This window comes from Pistacia vera, unplaced genomic scaffold (assembly GCF_008641045.1).
Source record: "Pistacia vera cultivar Batoury unplaced genomic scaffold, PisVer_v2 Contig1266, whole genome shotgun sequence".
NCBI classification, from domain to species: domain Eukaryota; kingdom Viridiplantae; phylum Streptophyta; class Magnoliopsida; order Sapindales; family Anacardiaceae; genus Pistacia; species Pistacia vera.
Genome location: NW_022195321.1, coordinates 161,932 through 182,222, shown reverse-complemented (window position 1 = coordinate 182,222; position 20,291 = coordinate 161,932). Strand labels below are relative to the sequence as shown.

Genomic DNA, 20,291 nt, shown 5'->3' with positions numbered 1-20,291 from the left:
ACAGTACAGCGAATAAAATGAAGGAAATATCAGTTCAATAGTTTGACTTGATCTTGACACCGAAAAGAAGAAAGGGACTAATGAACAAAACTTTTTTTTTTTTTTTTTAAAGATTTTCTATTAATTTTTATTGTTCGATATCAACTTTTCGTGTAACAAAGTAAACAGTTTATAATAACATGTTTGGCTCCTAATTTGTAGCAGTTTTTAGTTCCCAATGACATAAGCATATCACACATTTATCATATTTCTTGCAGTTGATTTTTTTTTTTTTTTTTTTTAATATTCTGTGAGTTTTATGGGTTTCAGTATAAAGTTTAAACCAACCCATGTCGAGCATCATCTTAATAATCATCGTAATAAGAACTTCTGAAAATAATAAAGGTAAATTAAAGATGAATGGAAGTAGTTATTTGAGTATATACCTTAAGTGAGGTTCTAGATATTGGAATCCTGAAGGTTGGGTTGAGCAAGCTGAAGATGATAAGGGTGAATATGATTAGACATGGTTGCCAGCTGAAGCACACTACTGGGTTGTTCTCCACAGAATTGAAAGTGATCCAAGATTTGTTGCTGATGTGACTCATCCGGCTTTGCCTCCAATGCCGCCTGCTGATACTCAATCGCCAGTCGGTGCTCCTGAATCTGCATAATTAACTATCACCAGTTAAGACGCCTTCAGTCTTTGATTAACCCTAAATGATATATACATGATGCACATTGAATTTACTTACCCATCGGTACATGTTGCTGTTCTCCTCCTCCAACATTCGCTCCTACACATCAAGCGATAGGTTTATAGTTGCATTAAACTCTGCATTTTGAGATAAAGACACTGTTATTATTATTTTACCTTCCTACGTAGATTTTCCAGCTGCTGTTGCAGGAGCTCACTCTGCAAGCCCCACCCAAAAATTAAAAAATCAAACATGTATACGCAGAAAAAAGAAAGAAAATAGAAAAACTTCTTGTCTTAAACAAATTAAATGCTAATTAATTGATTAATTATAAAACAAAAGTTCTGTTCAATTTAGAAAGTAAATTAGAGAAGCTACCTTTCTTTGTCGGACCTTATCAACAGAAAGTTCAAGTTGTTGTTCAAGCTGATCCAGATCTTCATATGGTATGGAACTCATGTCCTCACCAGTGTAGCGTCGCATACTTAGCTGAAGACGCCGGGTTTCTTTTTTCAGCACCGCTAATTCATTGAATAATTCTTCCTACAAAATTAATTAAAGGGCAAATTAAACAATCAACTAATATAGGCCATAACATACAATACAAGATTAGAATTTAGAACTACCCGGGTATCGTGCTCAGGAATACGAGTCCCGGTGACCTTCTGCCGCCTTTCAATGATTTGTTCCATTCTGCGATCGATCGATCAAATAAAAAACGCATATTTGCATGCAAAAGTAGCGTTAGAATTATGTGTTTTGAAAGGTGATAGTAGTGAATTTTCTCTCAACTCCCAAGAAAATTTTTAAATGCTCAAATGTATGCGTGGATCCTCAATCCTTCTGCATAAAGCTGGAGTTTGAAAAATTTCTAGCTAGTCTTACTTATCAATCTATCAGTAATTAAGTAATGTGCTACTTTTTAAAACGGAATCATAATAATCATGGGTTTAGTTAGCTACCTCAGGCAAGAAACATGCTAATGATGAGAAACCCTAATATATTACTTTTCAGAAGCGAAGAAAGAGAAAGTCAGTGAAAGATTCAATTTGGTCCCCAGAAAATCAGAGAGAAGATGAGGAGGAGAACGTATATAATCTTCAAAGATATCTGAATCGGATGTATCATAAATGTCATATGAACATCAAAAGCTAAAATCAGAATGATCATAGAAACATCAATCACCAAATCACACAAGATGCATGGTTCAGATTAATTGAAAAAATAAAATAATATATTAAAGGTGGGAATTGTTAAAAGTTATAAACCTCAAAGGCTCAGTGCAGTACTGGCACAGCTTGCCAGTGCTCGAGAAGATGATGAGACCAATCTGAGCATCACAAAGCACTGAAAGCTCATGAGTCTTCTTCAAAAGCCCACCTCGTCGCTTTGAAAAGGTAACTTGCCTAGTTGTTGGGTTCTCAATCCTCTTGATCGCTATCTTTCCGCGTCCCATAGTTGTTGCCTTAATCTTTTCTGTAACTTGTTAAGTAATGGAAATACATTTCTGTAAAGATGATCAAGTTCCAAAAAAGGACTAGTGGACAGAAAGAATAAATTAAGGAAATAAAAGGCAATGAAAAATGGAATGCAAGTTTCTGAAACCTACTGGTATTTTGGAATAGTTGATAAAGCAGGAAGGAGGAGAAGAGAGATTGATTTACCTGATGTTTATCTCCTTGTCTGTGAAGTTTGGATGAGTTTGTAGAAACTGTGTATGAACATGTTATATAATATATCTATCAATATTTACTATACCTTGCCTTTCTTTAGCCCATCTAATTCTGAAAAACTACCAAACTGCACCTGATCCCCTACTGTAATTAATTACAAACACATTATTACCACGCTGAGTACAGGGAAAGATTAGCCATTTAAAATAAATATATGTTTGTCTAATATAAATCATTTGATATTTCCTCTTTCATGTCTAAGGTATGGTAATAATTTACAAAATAAAAAAATAATAACTATATATGATAAGATTTTATTAAATAAACTACCTCTAATTGATAGAGTAGAGTAATTCGATAGAAACTCTTGGGTGTATTATTTAAGAGATCATGAGTTTGAGTCTTTCATCGATTGCTAATAGGGATAATCACTGGAACTTTCACCCGATTTATAGTTTCAGGGTCTCGAGAGATTAATTGAGGTATGCGTAAACTGACCCAAACACCCCGGATATTAAAAAAAAAAAGGATTTGATTTGATTAGATAAATATATCTACATAGATAATCTTGTTTGTTGAGATTATTCTAACTTCATATTCTATACATAAAACCTAAAATGGTTGTGGGTAGTGGGTGTAATTTGTGGTGGCATAGTTCTCGTCTTACGAAAGAAGGACAGAAGATAGCAATAGCATGACTGTTGGCCCACTCTCTGCTATCATCTGCAAAGCAACCTGAAATTTTCCAATTTGAGGAAGTTGTAACAAATGGTTAGAAAATTAAGGTTGCCAAACTTGCAATACCCAAATACTACACTACACCTAATTGGAAACGACAAAGTGTAACAATCGCCCAGTTTATGAATCAATGAAGCTCAGCTGACACCTATGGAAATAGTCCAAAGCCCAATATGCTTTTACATCTAACCCTAAAACCAAACCAACCCGTATCTTTAATTTTCAAATTACTATGTAAAACCCATTAAAATTGCTTTGATTTGAGATTATTAAAAAAAAAATTTGAAATGTCCCCTAGCTGCCCCGCACTAAGTAAAATGGTCAAAAAGAGAATAATCCAAATAAAGGCACGATTGCTAGCTGTACATAGTCAAAGATGGAATTAAATTGGTTGCGCTAGTATTATTTGTGAGTGATTAATTGGTATTTATGTACAAATCTGGCTGTGAAGAAGAAATAGATGAGCGTCTTAGGGTGATAGGAAGTGGGAAAGCTTAGTCAGAGATCACATGTTAAGTTTTTCCAAACCGGCAGCTAATTAATATAATTGGTCCCCAATGTTAATGTTTGACTGCATGTCAACATCAACCATATCTCACTTGGCTTATGCACAACGCAGTCGCCAGACCTTCATTACAAATCTTTTTTCTGTTTTTAGCTTTTTCTTTCTTACTCTTCTCTATTATTGAAATCGCTCTGCCTTACCAGAAATGACAAACTCTCCACTTCAGTCTTCACTACACCCACCCTCATTTGCTTCAGCTTCAGCACATGCCAATGGAATCTTCATAATTTCAACATTGAGATTTTCTAAAGCTTTTACTTCATGATACCAGGAGGACAAATAACACAAACACTTGCAACTAAAATAGATACATTTTTTTTTTTTAATTTAAATGCCCATTTTACACTACCATGTTGACATCAACATAGTTGTTTGATTGTAATTTTAACAAAATACACCGGCCCTGCCCTTCCTCACAAAATATACAGCCAAGACTGAGGTTACTGATGGCAGAGGAGACCGGGCAAAACACCTTACTTAAGGTCCACATTCTTACATACGACACACCTCCAAAAACCTACTTGAAACTTTGACCAGTTTTGTAGGTGAACCAACCTTAAACTCAATTCCATGCTTCACCGTCTCCGTCTCCGTCTCTTTTTCTTAAGTTTAGAATTCTGAGCTTCGTTAGCAGTTCCCAAACTGAAAATCAATAAAGTGTTAAGCCATTGCAAATGAACTTTTAAGAGGTTTCACAAGCACAAACTATGTCCGCGGACGTGCATACCACAGAAAAACCCCAACACTTACAAGATAGGAACAGGGTATTTAACAAAAACGGCATTTTCAAATTTGACAAAAGTAGAATGGTTACACAGAAACAATCAGGAAAAGACCATTATTTGCCTACGAGACCACACAATAAAACATAGTATGGATTCAAGAACAGAACAGAAACTACAATCACCGAATAAAACTTACAGGAGTCCAGGAATTTCAAGAAGATATGCTAAATAAATTTTGACTCCCACTGGCCTCAACCAAATTGAGATGAAATGATTACCAAAACAGAACAGACAACGGGGGGAAAGACACAGAGAACTAGAAACTATTAAATAAATTGAAGACAGAAAAGAAGCCACAAATATCAGGTTTGTGTATCATAGATTACTTACTCTGGACTCTGATGTTCCAAATCCTTTATAGCCTGATTCATTGCATACAGAATCATTTTTTTCACCTGATTCAGACAGTAAACATCAAAAACGTAATCATAAAGCAAAAAATATTTACAAGCTTAAAAACAATACAGAATCCACAGTGCATAACTTCCATATAGAATCCCAGGAATTCTAATAACTTGTTTTGTGTGCATTACTGTATCTGGTTTTAATCCAACTGATGGAGGAAGAATAGGATAATTTTTACGATTGAGTCGTCTTAATTAAATCTAACTTTTATTTCAATGTTTATTAGGATTAGGAATGTTTATTGTTACAATTTTGTTTCTTAAGCCTAAAGGATTCTATCATTCTTGTTGAGATGCTAGATCTATGGTTGAATAAAAATATTGGTTCTCTCCCTATCAATTGTCTCTGCCTCTCTTAATTCTTCTAGATTGTCTCTCTCTTGAATTCAAGATTTTCTCCCCTTTCCTGCTGTTCTCTTGGTCTATCCTTCTTTTATTCTCTCTATCTTCCTATTCCTCTATAAAATATCTTTGTCTATCTTGTTCTTTCTTCTGCTCCTTCATCACCGACTTAACTCCTTTGGGCACACCCACATAAATGTCATGAAAATAATGCATGATGATAACAAAAGAACAAGTTGGATTGACAAAGAATACAACAGTACCCCAATTAAAAGTAAAAAAGTAAAAGTCCATGTACATTGGAATCTGGCAGATACAAGCAACAGTATAAGCAACAAAAAGAGTGTGTATTAGTTAAGTGGATTGCAAATAATGGAAAAGCATTGAAGGGGGAGGTAATGCAGTCATCCATATATCTTGTTGCTGTGAACAGAGACTCATAGTTGCTACATCAGAGCATATGGAAAAAGAAGGGGCGATGGCATGCTTAACCAACAATGGAATAGAGGTATGTATGGTAGTGGACAGCAATTTTGATTAGGTCTAAATGATAGTGATAACAAAAATAATCCATAAAACTATTAGTCAAGAATGAATATTACTATAAACTTACAGGAATTGGGGAATCAAGTTCTGTATATTTTTTAAGCAACTATTGTAAAGTAAATAAACAACAAAGCATTATTAACATGTCAATGTTTCACCATCCAAAGTAGTCAAAAGTGAATATTACTGTAAACTTTCGGAAATTCGAAATTAGCCAAGTATAAGGAGAAGAAATACCTCCAACTTGTCCTCTTTAGCCCTATGATTTGGAGGAAGCAACCGGAATTCCTCCGTCAAATGGGCACACTCACCAATATTTTCAGGAGAGACAAAATCTAGTGCAACCTTTATGCATGACTGTTGAAGACCAAAGCAAGAGCATTAGAGATATCTACATAAATTGATTACTCTGTTTAAGAATAAATAAATTTCATACTCTATAATACAACATGAAATGCAGAAAAAGTATACAACTTTTAAGATGATAGACTGCAATTCTGCATGCGTGTCTGTGTGGGAGAGAAAGAAAATAGTCTTAAATATAGACAGAAAAAAGTCAAAACTCCCACTTTAACTGCAATCATCAAGCAGATGACATCTTGTTCCCTGGAATGTTTAAACATGGCACTCTATAAATTAACAGCTTCCCAGAAAAAAAAGAAAAAAGAAAAAAAAGCGCAATAAATCTACTCTGGTGAATTAGAACCGTCTCAACTTAATATCGATGACCCGATAAAAATAAAAAATTTAACCCATGTCTTCCAAAGAAAGTGAAAAGCAGAAAGTCGTCCAAGTGTAAATTGATATACCTTAAGGTTCCTGACTTGATGGGGGCATCCTGCAGGAATGAAAACAGCCTCTCCAAGCTTCTGAACGAATGTCCAAGGTTCGATTCCTGAGTGATAGCATATAACCATAAAACAGAAATCAAAGTCTACAAACTTTAATTCAAACAGTTCCACAATATTAATGCATTTTAAAATACCATATTCCTGCTTGAGCTTTGCTTTATGCTCCAAAGTGAGGTAAAAGATCTGATCATGAATAGGATGAACAACCTATGCCACCAGAACAAACAATGAAAAAATGGTAAGACATTAATCTGTAAATGAACATATATATATATATATCCTTAAAAGATCCAATGTATTCTCCAAGAATTAAGATATGCTCTGTCGGATAAAGTCATATACTTCATCAAGGCAACTTAAAAACAGCTAGGCTTTTTCTTTTTATTTCTTTAAACAAACTTTTCTTAATCATTCAGCGATAAATTCATTTTGAATCTGTCACTACCGTGGATAAATGATTTTCATAGCCGAACTTCCAAAATCTATAGCTAAACTTGGCTAACAGAGTTTGTCATTCAATCACTCAACATAAATCAATAATCATTACAATGCATAAATCGAGAGATCACACTTCTATTATACATAAAATAGTCAAAAAGAAAACTCCAGGCATATTATGAATCATTCAGTAAGCAGCTACCTGTGGTATTTGACGACAATGAATATGTCTGAATTCTCTAAAATGCTTATTAAGATACTCATGCAGCTTAGGAACATCTTGTCTCCGAAAAATGTCCCAAACAGCACCTCCATCAGCCGATTCTAACTCACTTTGAGGAACATCAGATGGCTCACCACTCTCTCCACTACTACCTTGATTTGCAATTGCCTCTGCTGCCTCCTCCAGTTCAGATCCTCTAGATTCATCACACTTGTCACCACTCTGATTATCATTAGCAGGTGCACCACAAGATGTACCATGGAAATTTTCATCAACAGACTGAGTGACACCAAATATCTCCATTTGATCTTGAGTTTTGTGCTTCTGTTTCAACTTCTGTATGTTATGAAGATCTTCAGGTTTAAGTTTCACTTCAGCAGTATGTGTCAAAACATTCACCTGAAACAGAAAATTCAGAAAAATAAATAATTTCTCTTAAGCAACAAATTCAAATTGAGCCTGATTTTAAATCCATGATTTCAAGGGACTGAAGGAATTTGGACACTTTTTGCAGTCACAACCTCTGCAGATAGTTTAGTTTTGCAAAATTACTGAAAGGTCATTACTGTGTAGTTGCCCATAGCCAACTACAGTAATGTAGGTGACACCAACATAGGATGCAATGTAACACCTCTTTTGTTGGTGACTCCTAAATGGTTGAACAGCTCATCCAACAACGATCATTTTGGATTTGGCGGTGTTGGAAAATGCGATCTGATAGTCAGTAATTGGGACCAAATTAATTTTTTTTCGGTCTTTCAAAATTTTAATAAATTATTTGTTTAACATTTTTTGTGAAATTTTGTATATATTCCTTACATAATTACATAAATATTGTTTATTGTTATAAAAACATTTATAAAATAAAAACACGTTTACCATTAGTCTCTAAAGATTCTTGTTCTGTGGTCTGTGTTAGGTTAAGATAAACATACAGGTTTTTACCCGCCACCCAAACCTTAACTAACCCACCCTACCCCAACGGATTCCTAACTTTACGTGAAGGGTTGGCGTGGATTGTGGTTTATAATTATCAGGTTGGGTTGTCTTGAGTAGTGGGTTGCCTCTTAGCTCAAAGAGTTAAAAAAAAAAAGGGGGGGGGGGGAGATGAAGCCAATGAATGAAGCAAACAGCTGTAAGTAAAAAATAATAATAAAATATATATATACCGCATCAGACATATCACAGTGAAGCTTAGTAACAGAGTCTCCGCGTCCAAGCTCTTGAGCAACCCCATAAGCAATATATGTCTTTGGCCCCATGTCTGGCTTCAGAGATTCTTCAGGCAATTTGGTAGCAAGATTCAGAACACCAGCACGAGGATGTGTATATTCCTTAAAAGGCAAACAAGCCAGAAACTCAATGTTATGACGAGGCAAGCGTTCCTCAAATAAATTAGATGGTGGCCAGTCCTTTAACTTCAATATTTGAGGCCACAATTTCCAGTCAGAACGACCATCTGTGTAGCCTTTAAAGAATTGGTGAATGTTGACCTCCCCCTGCCATTCATTAATGTTGAGAAACAAATAACCAGACTATAAAGAGTAAATAAAAAAATATTAAAAATGGCAAGTAAACATCATTGACGAGAACCATAGACAGACTCCATAAACATGGAACTTTTCAAGTAAAACAATAAATTTTTTCACACAATCAGCAAATTAAGCAGAATGTACTCACTTTCTAGCTCTTACCATGAAAGTCATATAAACTAATCCACTAGAGAATTTTGAACTCAGGAAAATAAACATATATATAAGCTGGTAGACGAATTTTTCAGCAGAAAAGAAAAACACATAAAGCAAAAACTTGAAAAAGTAGCAAGAACTCCCTTTGGTAAACCCATTGACATACATGGTACATAATATATAATAATTTCTTAAGTAATAATACCTATTATTCTCACTTCCTTAGCCTCTAACAACAACAAGAACTTCTAATATTCACCTGGAAAAAACATTGATCTTTAATCTCTTCTACAACAATTTCAAAATAACCCAAAAAGAAAAATGAGCACAAGCACAAAAGCCCAGCTCCTGAAATTGACAAGGAATTAATTCCCTACATGTCAGTTGGTAGTTTCCACTGAGACTTCCAGATGGTAGGTAAAATAGTTTTTTTTCTAAATTCTAAACCATCTATGTACATGAATCTGGAGTATGCAGTAAACCTATAATCTCTGTGTATGCAATTAAAAATTACCCTATAACTACTTGAGATTCATGGCAAAATGTGGATCTTATGTCATGCTTGCAGATACAGAAAGCGTCACATATACAAAAAGAAAAGAAAAAGTAGGTCATTTGGGAACACATGTAACTCGATATAATAATCTAACTGATCTAACTCATATTACTATTGAAGTTTTCGCTAAGCATTTTTTTATGGTCTGGACTCTAGCCAAAACAAAAAATGTTGCACATTGTAAAATGAATGGCATGCAAAACAATTCCAGCCAGCTAAGTTTATGACACTGTACTACAACAGTATAAATAAACTGACCTCACACCAATCTAAGCAATCAATAGCCTTAACATCCAGATGTTGGCCATGCTTTATATTTGTAATCTGACGAAAAGCACGCCACATAACCATTGGTTCCCAACTCAACCCCAATGCACAGTCAAGCACATTGCTGACTATAACCGGCTCGCCTTTAGCCCAATGCCACTGGAAATGCTTTAAATCTCCATGCTGAATGTCTTTAGCAACCGGGTTATACAAATAATTATCATTGGATTCTTCTCGAGAAGCTGCTTTTCTTAATTGATTGTTGCCCATGTCAATCTCACCTGCTGAGTTGTAACAATTGCACATTTGTTCTGGAGATTTAGGCATATCTTCAAGATTATGAGCTTTGACTACTTCTTCAGCCTTTATCACCAATTCAGCAACCCAATTTTTTGTAAAGATAGACCTAAGTTCCAAGAGGCCATCACCACAGCCACCTAATTCCTTTGGGGGGCAAGGAATACCACCATTCCCATTTGCCTTCCAGTCAGGTATTGACCTATTCTGATCCTTAGAATTTGACTCAGCAGTAGATGACCTGTCTTTTTCTGGAGACTCAGATTGTTTCATTATACCATGCAAGTATTCCAAATATTTGGGCTTACAATATTCCACAACTACTTCCTCACCTCCACCCTGCAAGTGGCCATCACGCATTTCCCGGCAGCAAACAAGGCAAAGATCATACTTACAGTTTGGACAGCTTCTGTGAAAGTCAACAATTGAAGTTCGACAGTTGTCACTGTAAAATTATGACATGGCACCAAAAAGTCAAAAAGGAAATGTAGCACGGTACAAAATGACTGCTTGTCAAAAGTTATCTTAGGAAAGAATCACATACCAGTAGACACGTTCAGTATAAAGACAATCTGCCTTCCGTGGCTGAATTTCTAACAGTGATACCCCTGGTCATTCAAAAATATACTTAGCAAGCATATATTAAGAAAAAGAATATCTCTTGAATATATATGGTATGCTATGCATTGCAAACATGGCTGATGCCATATACGTCATTCAGAAACTTGCTGAGAAAGCAAGAATATGGAACCACCTTTAAGAGAAATGAAATATTATGCCTGCCGATTAAATTCTAGATAAACCCTCTTTAGACTGTTGAAATGAGTCACCTTAGCTCCTCCTAATGACAACAAGGTCTACAGAGCAAATGAAAGGAATGTCCATCTTATTAGCTCAGATACAATGGCACCCCCAGAGAATAGTATTCATAGGAACTTCTTTTATGTCCATAAAAAGTCACTGTAACAGGAATTTTCACTTCAAGAAGACTTGCCTCAGGCCTTCTGATTTAGCAACAAATCTTTCAATGTAAACTATAATAATTAATTTGGAAAAGAAGATCAATAAAACAAAAGGCTCAGTAGATTGGAAATTATAGCAGCTTATTCTGAATTAGCAAAAGAATGACTAAAATTCACATGATGCAATGATTCCAAAACAACCTAACTAGAATACTAAACCAGCACAAAAGCATCCAAGCTAAATGATCTTAATACCTAATATCTGGGCCTCCATCTCCAACTCTTTCATTTGTTCTTCACTAAATGTTCTGATGTAAGGGAGAAGAGCTTGAAGTAAATGCTTAGAGTGCTGTTCTTTTTCAAATTCTGGATCTTTCTTCAATTTTCTTCAGGTCATCCTAAATAAAATAAAACTATCATAGTTTGCATGACAAATGCATCAAATTATGAGAGGACTCGAGATGAAAGGAAAAACTAACTGTTATCACTCCCTCCATGCGTAAGCATGTTTTGCAATTGCAATTACCCAGACAAACTGGACAAGAAAGCAATTTCATCCTCTGACATCTTAGGATACCTAGATGGAATAAATTGGAATTAAAAAGACGTTATCATGAGAAAGCAAAAAATAAAAATACACATAACAGTAAAATCCAAAAAATAACTCATTTAAAATGAGAAAGTAAGAACAACTAATTCACTGAATATCTTGTCTGAACATAACATTGTGCCACTGAGCATCAATATAACAAGTAATGCCAGTATTCTAATTCATACCCCAAATTTTCCATCCCAAGAGTCTTCCCATGTGCATTACCAATCAATACCACTCATCTCATCATCTATGAGTTAGAACACATCCGAAGACAGTCATGGATGGAAAAATTGAATAACTTGTGATGTCAGCACTTACTCATAATATGCCTATCTATCCTTTTTCAAGCTACTAAATTTCTTCCATTCTTCACAAGGTGAAAAATATACATGTGTTCTATCTATTTTAAAACCAACAATTTCAACAACATATTCTAACATATAAATTCAAATTTAACTTGATATGAAGTTTGAGACAAGCAGGTGCAGGCAAAAACTCATGATGCTCTAACGCTATGTTACATATTTTAAACATCCCACATTTAGTCCAAAAGCTTAAGTTCCTAATAATATTTTTTATTTTTAAGTAAATATTATAAATAACTATCCACATTTCATGACCCTAAGAATGCTTAAGAAGACAAGCACTTCTAACACACCATCACATTTAATAGCATAAAAGCAATTAGCTTCACGATTCATTTCCCACCACATGATAAGTTACTTTTCCAATAGCAAAATTCAAATCCATATGGAAAAAATATAACCAACAACACAAAATCTGTGAACACTAAAATAAAACCAAACAGAGATTCAACAATCACATATTCGCTTTTGCAAAGAATTAAATTCAATGAAGTAATTTTGTGAGAATTGTTTATACCAATTTGTATGCAGGGGACGCAAAACCGCTTTTTGTACATTTTTGCAATTAACAACCCTTCCTTTGTCATTCCTCTGGCTGATGGCACATCACGACTCCCCTCCATTCCCCTGTTATAAACAAATTAAACATTAAACCAAAAAACTATATTTATGTAAAACAACCCCCACTACCACACTATACAGGAGAAAATTCTTACATTAGGTTTTCTTTTCTTCGAATCCTTCAACACATGTTGCAGTTGTTTTGTCGAGGCTCCTCCGTGAACAACAACGCATGGTCTTCATTGCACAATCACTGGCAGTTTCCTCTTTCATCTTCTCCTTGATTCTTTGGTCCTCTTCGTCTTACCTTATTCTCTTCACCATCTTCTTCCTCCAAACCCCAGATAGTTTTTCTTCTTCAATCTCAAATCATCATTTTCTCTAACTTCATCATTCTTCTCATCCTTTTGGCAGTGCTTCTGAGTTTAACTTCTTCATTCTCTTGCTTCACTACACCATTTTCTTGCACTACAATCAATTTCTCCTCTTTTGCATAACTTTCCGACCTCTCCCTCCCCCTCTTCTTCTTTCCCAAAATACCTTCTTCTTCTTCATCATCTACTTCATAATCATTATAGTTTACTTTCTTCCACCACCTCTCATTCTCTTTTTCACTAAACTTGTTACATCATCAAACTCCTTTTTATTCTCAGAAACCCCATTACATCTTCCCCTTCACAGAAAACGCTTCTTGAACCGTCAATTGACAATCTTCATCTAATTTCACTTCCTTCTCACCTTTCAAAACCCTTTTATCTTCAGGAACTCCACTTTCCTTCTCTTCTTCAATACTTTCACCATTTTCCCCAGCACACAAGTTCCAATATTTCCTTCTCTTTATTCTTTTCCCCACCTTTCCACGTTAAATTTCCCTTATTTCTATTCCTTCCAACTCCCTTCTTCCCAGCATCTGCTTCACTTTCCTTAGCTTTATCTCCATTCCCTTCACCAAATTCACTTATTCCACCCTCATTCCGCAGACTTTCCTCCTTTTGAGAACCCCATTAACATTATTTTCGTCAATTTCCTTCTCTTCCGCTCCAATTTCCTTTCACCATTCTCAGTTTCCAAGACCTCTTCTTTCTTTTGGGCTTTCGCCCTCGCTTCTTCGCCACACTTCTCCCTTCTCAGACTCACATTTCCACCCACAATTTCAAACTTCCCGGCGCCCTCACGGTTTCTGCTGCTTTCTATGCGTTCCATGAGTTGCACCAACAGAAAAGAGTAAATCAAAAGACAGAAAGAGAGGGAGTGTGGATGTATTTCAACTACTAATTTGAATCCGCATAGACTACGGACAGAGAGAGAATATTAAATAGGGATTCGGAAAAGGGACTAGGGTTAGGGTTGGTTATCGGTAAAATAAAAACAGTGGGTGAGGGATTTGAAAAGTGGGCGCCAATTTAGGTTAAGTATAAATAGTAGGGAATTAAGGAGTACTAAATAAATAAAACTACAAGGAATTGACAGACGAACACACAAAAGCTCGGTATGACTGTCACGCACAAAGCGCGCACCGTGCTTTGTGCCTCCTCTCCAGTCTCCTCCTTCCTTCTCAATTCTCAAAAAGAAGAAAATCCCCCCAAACTAAATAAACCATGTGCGTTTTCTTGAGTTGTAAAAGGTATCAACTTCCACCTAAGGCTAAGCTCATATTAATTATTTAATAATAATTATGAAAAATGCATCAATATTATTATATTTTTAGGATAAGGTGATTAATTTATTAGGAGCTTCATTCACTCCCTTACCAATATAATTTGAAACTTCTGCCAGTAACATTGTCATACTTAGGTAACAGTGTGAATGCATAATCAAAAGAAAAAATAATAATATAAAAACCTATATATTCAACAGAAAAAGATTACATTCAAGATCGGAGATATATATATATATAAAGCCGTGACCAAATGGAAATGGATTCATAAAGTAAAATAACTTAGTGTTAAAAATGCAAAATAGAATGGAAACAATTGGGACCTGTTTGTTTCACTCCTTTTAGTAACTTTTCTATTATTCTATTTGGATTGAAAATAAGAATATGTGTTTGTTTAGTTATTGGGTTATTTCATTCAGAAAATTAATCTAACTCAAATAAATTTTTTTTGTTTAGAATTGAAAAAGTGGATGGGACTTGTTTTCTATTATCCTAATATATTCATTAATTATTGTTTTTCACAATTAAAGTTTATAAATTAACAAAAACACTATATTTACTCACGTCACTGTTAGCTACCAGCAATCATCGTCGATCGCTAATATCGAAATGATGCACGATTATCCGAATTTGATCGATCGTGCGTTAATCTGACTGTTGACAACCAAATCTATAACCAGAGATCTGGTTGTTGACGATTTTGGCATTAATGATGACTAAAAATATGATTATAAATCTAACCAAATCTAACTGATTGTGCGTCATTCCGATGACTGTTTTCATCATCTGGCAATGGTACCAAACAGGCCCGAATTTTGTAAGGTCAGTGGGGTCATACGCCCTTAGTGTCTCCGTCACGGACACAATATCTTCCGTATGTCACATAGGTACATAATTCTTGCCTGTATAACAAGAAGCAAACGGAAGGAGTCTTGACAGAAACAAACTTTGATTTAGATGACGTGGATAACAGTAATTGCTTATAAAGCTTGGGATTGGAATCTGTTTGGATATGAAGTGTCATGCTCGTGTCCGAGGAAACTTTTCAGCTACAGTACTTATGCGTACGGAGTAATCTTTTGCTCCATATATCTATAAGTTTGATTAAACATAAATTAATAAGGAGTTTAAATATATATTACTGTAGTTTGATTAAAAGTTTACATTTAATTGAATTAAATGTAAGTAAGAATAGTATAAGCTCCGTTTGTCACATTATTTCTACTCATATTCTCAATCCTATTCTCAAAATATTGTTTGTTTTGTTATTTGAGAAATATTAGTATTTTTTTAATTATTTTTGATCCCTTAAGTTTATTAATTTCATTAAATACCCTCAGAAAAAAATTTAAAAACTAACAAAAATACCCTCACCCACTCATACTTGCCAGATTTCAGCAATCACCATCGATGGTAGCCGGAATCTGTCACAACGGCCTACAAACGACCAGAACTGGCCGATAATTCACCGATCTGGCCATCAGTGACGGCCAAATCTTGGTCATCGTTGACCGACAATGACGATCATATCTTTTACCATTGTTGACAACCAGATCTGGACTTTTTCCGCCGTCAACGGCCATATCTGGCCGTAGATCTGGCCTTTTTCGACCAGATCCGTAGTAGATATGGCCGGAAAAGGCCATATCGACGCCCTACCTACCAAATCCGACTGATCTGTGTCGTAATGCCATTTTTTGGCCAGATTCTAGCGATGGTGGTCGGAATCTGGCACTGTGGGTGGGTGAGATGTTTTTGTCATTTTACAAAATTTGTATATATTGGGGTGTTTAGTTAAATTAGCAAACCTAATGGGGTTTTTTTATAAATTTTTAAATTTTACCTCGTAATACTCCCTTATTCAACTACCCAATATTATTCCTAAAATCTTATCCAAAATAATAAAATAAATATACCCATATATGCGTGGAGATTAAGGACTCTTGGGTGGCTTGATAATAAAAAAGCAAAAGACATTTCATGAGCTTTTGAGTTTGAGTCCTTCCAAGTATTAATAGAGGTGATTATTGGAGTTTTTACCGATCGGTAGTTTTATGACCCAAAAAAATTAGTTAAAATGTACACAAACTTAAACAAAAAAAAAAAATCGTGGAGATGTCAAAGTGCAATAAGATGCAAATGCAGATTGTGTAAGATTTACTCTTTTTCTAATAACTTTCTGTATCTCCATTCTTTCTCTTCCCATATAAACACCTATCAATTTTAGTTTGTGTTAACAATTTCAACTCTAATTTGAATCCGCATAACTACGGACAGAGAGAGAATATTAATAGGGATTCGGAAAAGGGACTAGGGTTAGGGTTGGTTACGGGTAAAATAAAAAACAGTGGGTGAGGGATTTGAAAAGTGGGCGCCAATTTAGGGTTAAGTATAAATAGTAGGGAAATTAAGGAGTAATAAATAAATAAAACTACAAGGAATTGACAGACAGAACACACAAAGCTCGGTATGACTGTCACGCACAAAGCGCACCGTGCTTTGTGCCTCCTCTCCGTCTCCTCCTTCCTTCTCAATTCTCAAAAAGAAGGAAATCCCCCCAAACTATAAACCATGTGCGGTTTTCTTGAGTTGTAAAAGGTATCAACTTCCCACCTAAGGCTAAGCTCATATTAATTATTTAATAATAATATGAAAAATGCATCAATATTATATATTTTTAGGATAAGGTGATTAATTTATTTAGGAGCTTCATTCACTCCCTTACCAATATAATTTGAAACTTCTGCCAGTAACCTTGTCTTTTAAACATCCCACAATTTAGTCCAAAAGCTTAATAGTTCCTAATAAATTATTTTTTATTTTTAAGTAAATATTAATAAATAACTTTATCCACATTTCATGATCCTAAAGAATGCTTAATGAAGACAAGCACTTCTAACACCATCCACATTTAATAGCATAAAAGCAATTAGCATTCACGATTCATTTCCCACCACAATGATACAAACAGAGTTACTTTTCCAATAGCAAAATTCAAATCCATATGGAAAAAATATAACCAACAACACAAAAATCTGTGAACACTAAAATACAAACCAAAACAGAGATTCAACCAATCACATATTCGCTTTTGCAAGAAAATTAAATTCAATGAAGTTAATTTTGTGAGAATTTGTTATACCAATTTGTTATGCATGGGACGCAAAACCGCTTTGTTGTACATTTTTGGCAATTAACAACCCTTCCTTTGTCATTCCTCTGGCACTGATGGCACATCAACGACTCCCCTCCATTCCCCTGTTATAAACAAATTAAAAATTTAAACCAAAAAAAATATATGTATATGTAAAACAACCCCCACTACCACACTATACAGGAGAAAATTCTTACATTAGGTTTTCTTTTCTTCGAATCCTTCAACACATGTTGCAGTTGTTTTGTCGAGGTCCTCCGTGAACAACAACGCAAATGGTCTTCATTACACATATCACTAGCAGTTTTCTCTTTCAACTTCTTCCCTTGATCCTTTGGTCCTCTTCGTCTTACCTTATTCTCTTCACCATCTTCTTCCTCCAAAACCCCAGATAGTTTTTCTTCTTCAGATCTCAAATCATCATTTTCTCTAACTTCAACATTCTTCTCATCCTTTTGGCAGTGCTTCTGAGTTTTAACTTCTTCATTCTCTTGCTTATCACTAGCACCATTTTCTTGCACTACCATCAATTTCTTCCTCTTTTGCATAACTTTCCGACCTCTCCTCCCCCTCTTCTTCTTTCCCAAAATACCTTCTTCTTCTTCATCATCTACTTCATAATCATTATAGTTTACTTTCTTTCCACCACCTCTCAGTCTCTTTTTCACTAAACTTGTTACATCATCAAACTCCTTTTTATTCTCAGAAACCCCATTACCATCTTCCTCCTTCACAGAAAACGCTTCTTGAACCGTCAATTGACAATCTTCATCTAATTTCACTTCCTTCTCACCTTTCAAAACCCTTTTATCTTCAGGAACTCCACTTTCCTTCTCTTCTTCAATACTTTCACCATTTTCCCCAGCCACAAGTTCCAATATTTCCTTCTCTTTATTCTTTTCCCCACCTTTCCACGTTAAATTTCCCTTATTTCTATTCCTTCCAACTCCCTTCTTCCCAGCATCTACTTCACTTTCCTTAGCTTTATCTCCATTCCCTTCACCAAATTCACTTATTCCACCCTCATTCCGCAGACTTTCCTCCTTTTGAGAAACCCCATTAACATTATTTTCGTCAATTACCATCTCTTCCGCTCCAATTTCCCTTTCACCATTCTCAGTTTCCAAGACCTCTTCTTTCTTTTTGGGCTTTCGCCCTCGCTTCTTCGCCACAACTTCTCCCTTCTCAGACTCACAATTTCCACCCACAAGTTCCAAACTTCCCGGCGCCCTCACCGGTTTCTGCTGCTTTCTATTGCGTTCCATGAGTTGCAGCAACAGAAAAGAGTAAATCAAAAGACAGAAAGAGAGGGAGTGTGAGAGTGTATTTAATTGGCTTTTGGAAATGAACAATGAGCAATAATGTTGCCGCGAATGCAAGCATTGTTGTAGTCAACGCAATGAAGAGGAAGGAGAAGCCTATTGTTAGGGAGCTTGTGAAGGAATCTTCGTAATTAAAAGGTGATGTGAGGATGGATGGAAAAGAACATTACCACCGAGGTCAAGGAGTAGGCTAAAGCAACCATGTCCATGACTCTGAAAATCAAGAAGAACCTATTGTTGAGGAAAACTGGATACCCTTTCTCATTGGAACCTCTAGGTACGGTGTAGGCAGTTGCGAAGATGATGGTGGCAACAAGAATAGACACCGTAGATCAAGACTGAGAAGTCTCTTTTATCCATTTCTGGGCATCCTTTAATAGTCTACTATGCTTGATAATGAAGAGTTCTTTGCAATTCTTATGAAACTCAGACTCTAGAAACACGCAATAATGGGAGGGCGTCATCTTCTCTACACGCTGCATATAAAAATATAGCAATATATATTGGTTCTTCAATATGCCGTAGCTACATTAATCAATGCATGAACTAGAGTACATGCAATGGGAGAGTTGTCAATTATATTCTCTAAAATTTCATATTTAATTTGCTGTTTTATAATTTCATTGTTGATTATCGGATTTGAATAATGAATAAAAATTAAAATAGAAAAGATATATACATATGTATACCCTGAGGACACAGGTTATTTTATAATCCATACATGATTAAAATTCTTAAAGTAGGAAAAAGATGGGCTTACCTTGTACCACTTTAGCTCTTCTTGCAGTTGGTAGACAGGTCTTATAGGGTGAGTTTCTTTATCGTCATCCTTCATGTTTGCAGCATGGTGTAAAATGGTGTAGCCATTTTTGTCAATCCCTCGGACTAACCTTTTCATTGGTATCTTCATCGATTTCACGAGATTGTATATCTCCTTCTGACGGTGCTGACTGGCCACATGCAATATGTTTTGTTTTTGATGATTCTTAAACTCAACTAATTGCAGACACAATTTAAGCATCTCTTCGACAATCTTTATTATTCCTCTTTCAGTTGCAAAAAATAAAGAGCTTGGCTGAGAATTTTCTTCAATTGGTTCATCAGCATGAAATGATGACATTTTTTGTTTGACTTTTTCAAGCCATGAATCTTCTGCTATTAGGCTTCTTGCAAGTCTAGAAGCAAGTTTATGCTTTCTCTTTGCTTCGCAGATTTTACCCAGTTTCCATCACTCTATTCATGTTTATGCATTTACATGATTCATACAAGTAAATTAAGACGGAACAAAAGTCAAATTCTTATTTAAAAATAATTACGCGGAACAAAAGGTAAATACTTATTGTTATATTTAAAGAGATTTAAACAACAAAATTCTTTGTCATCTATACTATCACCAAAACACAGGTTGTAAGGTTTGGGTATTAAAAAAAAGTACATTTCATTAACAAAGGTTTCTATTTAACATATATGTTTGAACATACATATCCTAAGAAATTAAATCAGAACAAAAGTAAAGTTTCATATACTACCATTGAAGAGATTACAATAAATCCCCATTTCAGCACCTATCCTATCATCAATCGGAAGACCTGTAAATTTAGGAATTAATAAGAAATATGTAAATA

At 35.2% G+C, this 20,291-nt stretch overlaps 3 protein-coding genes across 3 annotated transcripts; all 3 read right to left on the bottom strand.

The window, feature by feature from the left end:
• Window positions 1-438: 438 nt before the first annotated feature.
• LOC116120783 (protein TRANSPARENT TESTA 16-like) lies at window positions 439-2,133 on the bottom strand. Its single transcript, XM_031406756.1, has 6 exons — window positions 1,946-2,133; window positions 1,304-1,370; window positions 1,056-1,220; window positions 854-895; window positions 735-776; window positions 439-645 (listed from the first exon to the last, which is right to left on the bottom strand). Exons 1-6 carry the CDS (start codon window positions 2,131-2,133, stop codon window positions 439-441), a joined length of 711 nt encoding a protein of 236 aa, XP_031262616.1.
• Window positions 2,134-4,764: 2,631 nt separating this feature from the next.
• On the bottom strand, window positions 4,765-18,661 carry LOC116120916 (lysine-specific demethylase JMJ25-like). The gene is given in 13 exon segments (XM_031406905.1): window positions 4,765-4,833; window positions 5,968-6,087; window positions 6,540-6,625; window positions 6,716-6,788; window positions 7,222-7,641; window positions 8,412-8,741; window positions 9,745-10,495; window positions 10,595-10,658; window positions 11,268-11,388; window positions 11,501-11,558; window positions 11,560-11,589; window positions 17,333-17,448; window positions 17,542-18,661. Coding segments are annotated over 13 exon segments (3,306 nt in total). The 5' UTR covers window positions 18,610-18,661.
• Window positions 18,662-18,998: 337 nt separating this feature from the next.
• On the bottom strand, window positions 18,999-19,786 carry LOC116120835. The gene is made up of 2 exons (XM_031406809.1): window positions 19,427-19,786; window positions 18,999-19,142 (listed from the first exon to the last, which is right to left on the bottom strand). The coding sequence occupies exons 1-2, from the start codon at window positions 19,784-19,786 to the stop codon at window positions 18,999-19,001; spliced, it is 504 nt and encodes a 167-aa protein (XP_031262669.1).
• Window positions 19,787-20,291: the final 505 nt, after the last annotated feature.